This window comes from Vombatus ursinus, unplaced genomic scaffold (genome assembly GCF_900497805.2).
Source record: "Vombatus ursinus unplaced genomic scaffold, bare-nosed wombat genome assembly UNPS02012958.1, whole genome shotgun sequence".
In the NCBI taxonomy this organism is placed as follows: Eukaryota; Metazoa; Chordata; class Mammalia; order Diprotodontia; family Vombatidae; genus Vombatus; species Vombatus ursinus.
In genome coordinates, this window is record NW_020952736.1 from 858743 (window position 1) to 866574 (window position 7832).

Below are 7832 nucleotides of genomic sequence, written 5' to 3' on the forward strand. Positions count from 1 at the left end.
GTGGGGATTAAAGAAGACTTATCGTCTCAGATCCACTGCCAGCTGACTGTGTGTTGTTGGTCAAGCCTTTCATTTACTTGGGCCTCAGTTTCCTCATCTGTAAAATAACAGATTTTTCCAGTTTATATTGCTATGATTATATATGCTTTTTTTTTTTTTGGTGGGGGAGAGGGGTGTGCAATATAGCCAGGAGATAAGCTTGGGCACTTGAGTTGCATTCACCAAGGATGACCTCTCTGCCCCTCCTAACCCCAGATAGATTTAGGGCAAGGACACTGAGAAATTAAGGAATAGGGGCATGTTATTAAAGCATTTCCTGAGGGGAAAAGGATAACTTCCTATCCTATTATGTTTTGGAAAAAAGGAGGCCTAGCATTCCAGGCTCTCCATAAGACTCCAGCTCCCCACTTATCCATTGCTCTCCCAGAGGCCCCAAGAAGGGGGCCATTAGAAGATGAGGATGTATTAATCCTGGGTAGAGAAAAAGGTGAAAGAACCTTGGCGAGTGCAAAAGTTTGACACCTAGAACCCTGCTTTTTTGATAGAGTCCTAGAACCTTGGGCTTTTAGATTATCTTGTCCAAATGGGTCATTTTACAGATGAGGAAACTGAGAGGTTAACCTCTCAGGTTGGGCTTGAATCTCTTTGGATTTGGGGGGGTTAGGGTCTGTTTTTGAAGAGCTGAAGGTGAGGCTGGCTTTATTGTCGGGTTGTTGATGGGTGGGTGTTTATTGTATGCATGTGGGGAAATGGGGGGAGGCCGCTTGTTTATAGTAAAGTTGTATATGTGTCGATGGGAGGGAGCCTGAAGTTTGCTACCGGAAGGTCCTTTGCATGGCTGTGTTATCCTGGGTTGTTGTTGCTAGAAGACTGGAGGAATAAGCACAAGAAAGGGTGTTGTGGGGGGGGGGCACTTCAGTTAATTCCACGTTGCTCCTTCCCCTCCCAGCGGTAGAGACCCAGAGCACAAGCTCCGAGGAAATGGTGCCCAGCTCACCCTCACCCCCTCCACCTCCCAGAGTCTATAAACCATGCTTCGTCTGCAACGACAAGTCCTCTGGCTATCACTATGGAGTCAGCTCCTGTGAGGGGTGCAAGGTGTGTGGTGGGAAAGTCTAGACCCTGTTGAGCTGGGCTGAAGCGCTCTCCTTCACCCAGAGCAAGTTGGGGTGGGTCTAACATAAAGGGTGGGGGACCAAGATTAAGGATTGGGTAGATCAGTCAGTCAAGCATTTATTAAGCACCTACTGTGTGCCAAGCACCATGGTCAGTGCTGAGAATACAATAAAAAGGCCAAAAAGGGGGTGGGGGTGAGGTGAGAGAGTGGAAGTCCGGGGTAGGGTGGGGCAAAGAGGAGTGTTTTGGGTATACTACACTCTGTGTCTAGGCTGGAGGTTGGGAGAGAAGGGGCGAGGCTCTGGGTAGGTCGCTGTGACTGTGGGAGCCTGGAGCTCTAGGAATGTTGGCTTGACGACCGTCCCCCACCTTTTCCCCATCTTTTCCCCCATCCACTGCCAGGGCTTCTTCCGACGAAGCATCCAGAAGAACATGGTGTACACGTGTCACCGGGATAAGAACTGCATTATTAACAAGGTGACCCGAAACAGGTGCCAGTACTGCAGACTGCAGAAGTGTTTTGAAGTTGGGATGTCCAAGGAAGGTAGGCCGCCTGCCTGCCCAGGGGCTTGGACCTCCCAGACCACTCCTGGGAACACCCTATCTCGGCCAGGTCTCTGGGACTGGCCCCTACCTTACACCCTGAAACCCTCCCTTTTTCACCCCCCTCTTTGTGGGACTTCCCCCACTTACTACCACTGAAGACTACCCAGGAGGACCCTCCCACCCATCTTCAACCCTCTCTCCCTTCCCCCAATTCAGACCATTTCATGGGCCTTAACTCTTTGGTTTCCCACAAATAGGAATAGGGATTAGGGATCCCTTGCCCTCCTCCTATTGGAAAATCCAGGACTTATTAGAGGTTCCCCATTCTTCTTTAGCACGGATTTGGGGTGCTGGCTCCCTCTCCTTCACCCATCCCCCACTATTGTGCTGCCAGGGCTATAAGTAGATATCCTGCCGGCCTTGTATCCTGCCACCCCCACCCCCCACCCCCTCCCTGGCTCCCTCAGTAGCTCCCGCAGGGTGACAGGAAGGGCAGGATGGAGTCCTGCTGCCTGGAGAGAGAGGGAGCTTGGACTGCAGGCCCTGAGCCCGGGAAGGGAGACTAGGAGACCCAGTTAATGTGGGGAATGGACGGGCAAGAGGTGGGAATCAGTTTGAAGTACAGGAAAAAGGGGTGGGGATGGACCTGGGTGCCCTGACCTCTCTCCCTGTGCTTCTCTCTCTTTACTCCCTGCCCTGCCCCAAGCTGTCCGGAATGACCGAAACAAGAAGAAAAAGGAGGTCAAGGAAGAGGGTCCTCCTGACAGCTACGAGCTGAGCCCCCAGCTGGAGGAGCTGATTGCTAAGGTCAGCAAGGCCCATCAAGAGACCTTCCCCTCCTTGTGCCAGCTGGGCAAGTATACCACGGTGAGTGGGCACAGCAGGTGAGGGGGCAGGGATTGAGGGAGACATCAGAGTGGGCACTGGGAGGAGGGGATAGGCTCCTAGAGATACTGAGAGGGAAGAGGAGCAGGAGAGGTTGGGAAGATGATGAAGAAGATACACTGACTTGGTTTCTCAGGGGGCCCCTTTAGGGATGGGGAATAGTCAGTAGAGGCAATCAGGGTTAAGTGACTTGCCCAGGGTCACCTAGCTAGTGTCTGAGGCCAGATTTGAACTTGGATCCTCCTGACCCCAGGGCTGGTGTTCTATCCATTGCACCATCTAGCTATTCCTCAATAAACATTTATTAAGTACCAACTGGGATAGGAATTTGAGAGTAGGTCACATTGGCCCTTGACTCTGTAACTCCCCAATTCCCATCCCTAGAACTCAAGTGCAGATCACCGGGTGCAACTGGACCTAGGCCTGTGGGACAAATTCAGCGAATTGGCCACCAAGTGCATCATCAAAATCGTGGAGTTTGCCAAGAGGCTTCCAGGTTTCACAGGACTCAGCATCGCCGACCAGATCACCCTCCTCAAAGCAGCCTGCCTGGACATCCTGGTGAGAGCCAGGGAACCCTAGCAACCACCTAAGAACACTTTCTTTACGTCATACCTACCTTGCCTTACACCCCCCCTCCCTCAAGACCTCCCACATCTCAAAAACTTCCCACACTCTAGAAATCATTTCCCCCAGGGGAGATCCTTCATCTGGACCCAGCTAGGCCCCTGAGACCCCTCTCATCCAAAGCCAATCCCCTGCCTCCCTCAGCTCAAGGCTTCCAAGATTTCTTTTGTTGGATTTCTTCCATTTCCTTTCCAATATTCCCCAGGTCTTCTCCTGTCACTGCCCACCCGAGCAGCCCAGCATGTGTGGTGTAGGAGAAAGGACACTGTCCTTGGAGTCAGGAGAACTAGGTTTGAATTCTGGTCTCTGTGAGCCTTATCAGTGAAATGAAAATAATGCCACACATAATCATCTAGCAATCTGTCTCACAGCTTTTTGTAAAACCTAAAAGTGCTGTGTGTTTGTGTTCTGATTGCTCCAGAAATCCTTGAACTCAGGTTTCTGAACTCCCTTCCCCCCACCCCAGCTCCTTAAGACTGACCACAAGGATATTCTCTTCTCATGCTAGCACCAGACATCCATCTCTTTCCCTAGGACTGATTGCTGACCAGTAGACAAACCCTTTCACCTCAAGCCTTCTTAGAAATGACTTTCCAGCCTTCCTTTTTTTAATCTTCCTTGTCCTCCTACTTATACTCACTTTTGGGGCTTAATTCTTTTTGTTTGTTTGTTTTTTGTTTTTTTGCTTTTTTTGGTGAAGCAATCGGGGTTATGTGACTTGGCCAGGATCACACAGCTAGTAAGTGTCAAGTGTCTGAGGCCAGATTTGAACTCGGGTCCTCCTGACTCCAAGGCTGGAGCTCTATTTACTGTGCCACCTAGCTGCCCCTTTGGGGCTTATTCCTAAAGTCAGTGTGTTGTTCATGGTACATCCACTGTCCCTGACACTCTCCCTCTGCCGGCCCCACCCTGGATGCCATGCCTTGGTTCGCCCTTTTCACTCCCTTCCTTGAAAGGCCATTCTTCTCATTCCTCACTCTCCCTGAGCCGTCTCCCAGCCCCAGATCTCCTCTTTGTCTACCAAGGCAGTGTCATAGAGCCTCCTCCCATTCCCCAGTTAGGCCACGACCACTCCTGACTATCCCCCCACCTTGTGTCTTTCCTTACTCCTCTCCTTCCCCGCCAGATGCTTCGGATCTGCACTCGATACACCCCAGAGCAGGACACAATGACTTTTTCTGATGGGCTGACCCTAAATCGGACGCAGATGCACAACGCTGGCTTTGGGCCTCTCACAGACTTGGTCTTTGCCTTTGCTGGGCAGCTGTTGCCTCTTGAGATGGATGACACGGAGACTGGACTGCTCAGTGCCATTTGCCTCATCTGTGGAGGTACTCCACGTCCCTTGGTATCTGCTGATCCTCCCTTAGCCTTTTTCTTCCTGATACTCCAATCCGTCCAGACCCCACGGGTCCAGTTTATCTCTAAAACAGCTACTTCTGGGAGAGACTACCTTAGCCCTTTTTTTCTTATTTCTATTTCTTTTTTTTTTTATTTCTATCAGTTTGGATCACAAGCTTTTCTCTTCTTCCTACTCTAAGTGGGAATAATATGGGAAATTTCTGGCTCTACTCTAGGACACCCCCTGCCTAGTGGGGGTACCCCCTTCTTTGTGTCCCCATTCCTGTTGTCTCCAATCCTCCACTATTACTATGTCTTCTCCTGTGCCATCCCACAATCTTTCCACGTACCCATGCCTCTTCTTTCCCACTTCCCCAGACCGAATGGACCTAGAGGAACCAGAGAAAGTAGACAAATTGCAGGAGCCGCTCTTGGAGGCTCTGAGGTTGTATGCAAGGCGGCGTCGGCCCAGCCAGCCCTACATGTTCCCAAGAATGCTCATGAAGATCACTGACCTTCGAGGCATCAGTACCAAGGGTCAGCCTGGAAGGGGCAAGGGCGTGATAGTGGGAGGAGTGAATTGGGGAGAAAGCCTGGGTCCACCTGGGAACCACATTTCCTACACACCCAGCTTCTGCCCTAGAACTCTGTCCTTGGTTGGGGGAGAGAGGGAGGAGAAGGAATCCCAGAGGAGGCCTGTTCTCTGGGAGTACCCAGGCTCATGGGGGGAAATGGGACAGACTTCTGTACTAGCTGCGTGATCCTGGGTAAGTCACTTAGCCTCTGCCTGCCTTAGTTTACTCATCAGTAAAATGGGGATAATAGTACCTACTTCCCAGGGTCATTGTAAGGATCAAACGAGATAAGATTTGTAAAGCCTGTTGCAAACTTTAAAGTGCTATATAAATGCTAGCTGCTATTACTACTACTATTACTAGTACTACTGCTGCTGCTGCTACTACCGTCATCATCACCACCACCACCACCACTAGTACTACTACTACTACTACTGCAACTACTGCTATTATCACCGCCGCTACCACCACCACCACTCCTACTACTACCACCACCACCACCACCACCACTCTTACTACTACTACTACTACTACTACGGCATAGTGATAACTCACTTTAAAAAAAAAAATCTTTCCTCATAAGCCACCATGTGAAGCAGGTGCATTTGAGAAAACTGAGTCTTAGTAGAACCCAGTGTCAGTACCCAGGGTCACGTAACTAATATATGTTAATGCTTGCATTTGAACCCAGATCTTACTCCAAAGCAAATTCTTTTCACTATATACACCACATCCTAAGCACAAATGGGTTGACTTCCACATCAGCAATGGGGCTTATAGGATCAAAGTTAGGACTGGGGACAGTTTCTCTGAAAAGGCTTCCAGGAAGAAGGAAGAAGGAAATAGGCATTTATTAAGCACCTATTATATGTCAAGCCTTGTGCTCAGCATTTTACAAATATTCTCTTATTTGATCCTTAACAGTTCTGGGAGGTAGGGGCTATTATCCCCATTTTACAGTTGAGAAACTGAAGTTAAGTGATTTGCCCAGGGTCACACTGTTAGTAAGTGTGATTGCTGATCACTTTTTCCATGGGGTCCTCCTCTTCACAGGAGCAGAACGAGCTATCACCTTGAAAATGGAGATCCCAGGCCCAATGCCCCCCTTGATCCGGGAAATGCTGGAGAACCCCGAGATGTTTGAGGACGACTCCTCGCAGCCTGGCCCCCGACCAGAGCCCCCAAGCGAGGATGAGGGAATAGGGGGTGGGGGTGATGGGGACCTCAGCCCCGCCCCTGACCCAGACCCCTGACTTCCCCCTGCTGTGGTGGTGGTGGTAAGGGGTTATCAGATCCCTGGGTAGCAGACTGACCATCCCCACCAGTGACTGGGAGAGGACCCTATGTGCCCTCTCTTCACTCCCATTCCCCAAACCAGCACCAGTTTGAGCTCCTTGTTTTTGCCAAAGTTTTCTGGGCTATGTGTCCATCCTTTACCCTCACCAAGTCCTAACTGGCCTTCCTCCCCACAATTTTCTGGCTGGGACCCAATTCCTGTGCCTCCCTCCCCACCTTAGGGAGATCGAATGGGACGGGTGAGATGGGGTCTCAGCTATGAATCTAGGAGCTATCTCTTGGACATCAGATCCCTCAGTTCTCCAGCAGGGAGAAGGGGGACGACCTTTGTTGGTGCTGAGTAGGTGAGGACCTTGTCTCCCATCCCCCCCACCCCCACCCCCACCCACGTCAGAGGAGATCTCCAGGAATAATTAGGAACACTAGAGACCAAAGGGAGGAGCAGGGGGGCTGGGCCAGCTGCCTCCACCCCCTTGTGACCGCTGTGCAATGCCCCCTGCCTGACACATAACTGCCCTCTGCCTCCCTGTGTGCCAGGCTCAGGGTAGGGGGTAGCTGGTCCCCCCCAGTCCTATGGGGGCAGTGAAGGGGGCAGATGCAGGCCCGTTCTGCACCTCTTTGCTGATGGCTCCAGCGTGTACTCCCCCTTTCCCCGGCTTCCCCCATAAAAAGGGGAAGTGCCCTCCGTTAAGAATCCCCCAGCCCTACTATGTGCCTTGGGTGCCCCCCGCCCCCCATCTCAGCCATCGGGGCGGAACCCTTCTACACTACAGAGGGGCCTGGGGAGCCCCTCCCTCTCCACCCCTAGTGCCTTCCCCCCACAATACCCCAGAGCAGCTCAGCCCAGGGAGGGGAGGGCTGCTTAGCTGATCCCGACCCTACCCAGAGGAAGCCTCTTATTTATTTATTAGCTTTTGTTTACACCCTGGAATTACCCCCCATCCCCCTGGGGGTTCTGGGGGTGGAGCCCAGGGCCCCTTCTGATTCCCAACCCCTGGTTTGTATTTAGCTGCCAAATAAAGTTCCCACTGGCCCCCCTTTTTCTCTGGGGGGGCTGGGTGCTGTCCCCTCCCCCCCTTTGTTTACATCCCCCTTCCTCCCGCTGTATCGCATATTGCTGAGTTTTCTATTTTTGCAAAATAAAGTGATGGAAACTCAATGGGATCTGACGTCATCCTGATGGGGAAGCGGGAGTTGAGGAAGGCAAGTAAGGCTTTCCTGAAAGGCTAAGGTGAGGGCTTGTGGTCGAGCAGGTGTTCTTTCCCCTCCCACCCCCACCCACTCCCCAGGCGGATGGGTGAGAATACAGCCAACAGGAATGAGATCTGGAAACCAGAATTGGACTCTTGGCTGGGAAGGGGGAGGGATTGGTGTGTGATCCAGGTAGATCTACGCCAGTCCTACATGGACCTATATCTTCCGTGGCCACTAGAGGGTGGCAACATG

At 51.6% G+C, this 7832-nt stretch overlaps 1 protein-coding gene across 5 annotated transcripts in view; it reads left to right on the top strand.

The window, feature by feature from the left end:
* Positions 1 to 7541, top strand: part of RARG (retinoic acid receptor gamma) — a 23167-nt gene extending 15626 nt beyond the window's left edge. For all 5 annotated transcript variants that reach the window (XM_027858386.1, XM_027858387.1, XM_027858389.1 and 2 more), the window contains 7 exons: positions 950 to 1098; positions 1519 to 1660; positions 2369 to 2529; positions 2932 to 3108; positions 4301 to 4505; positions 4894 to 5052; positions 6144 to 7541. In XM_027858386.1, coding sequence (XP_027714187.1) covers positions 950 to 1098; positions 1519 to 1660; positions 2369 to 2529; positions 2932 to 3108; positions 4301 to 4505; positions 4894 to 5052; positions 6144 to 6343 — 1193 coding nt within the window. In that variant the 3' untranslated portion in view covers positions 6344 to 7541. The remainder of the gene's footprint in view (positions 1 to 949; positions 1099 to 1518; positions 1661 to 2368; positions 2530 to 2931; positions 3109 to 4300; positions 4506 to 4893; positions 5053 to 6143) is intronic.
* Positions 7542 to 7832: the final 291 nt, after the last annotated feature.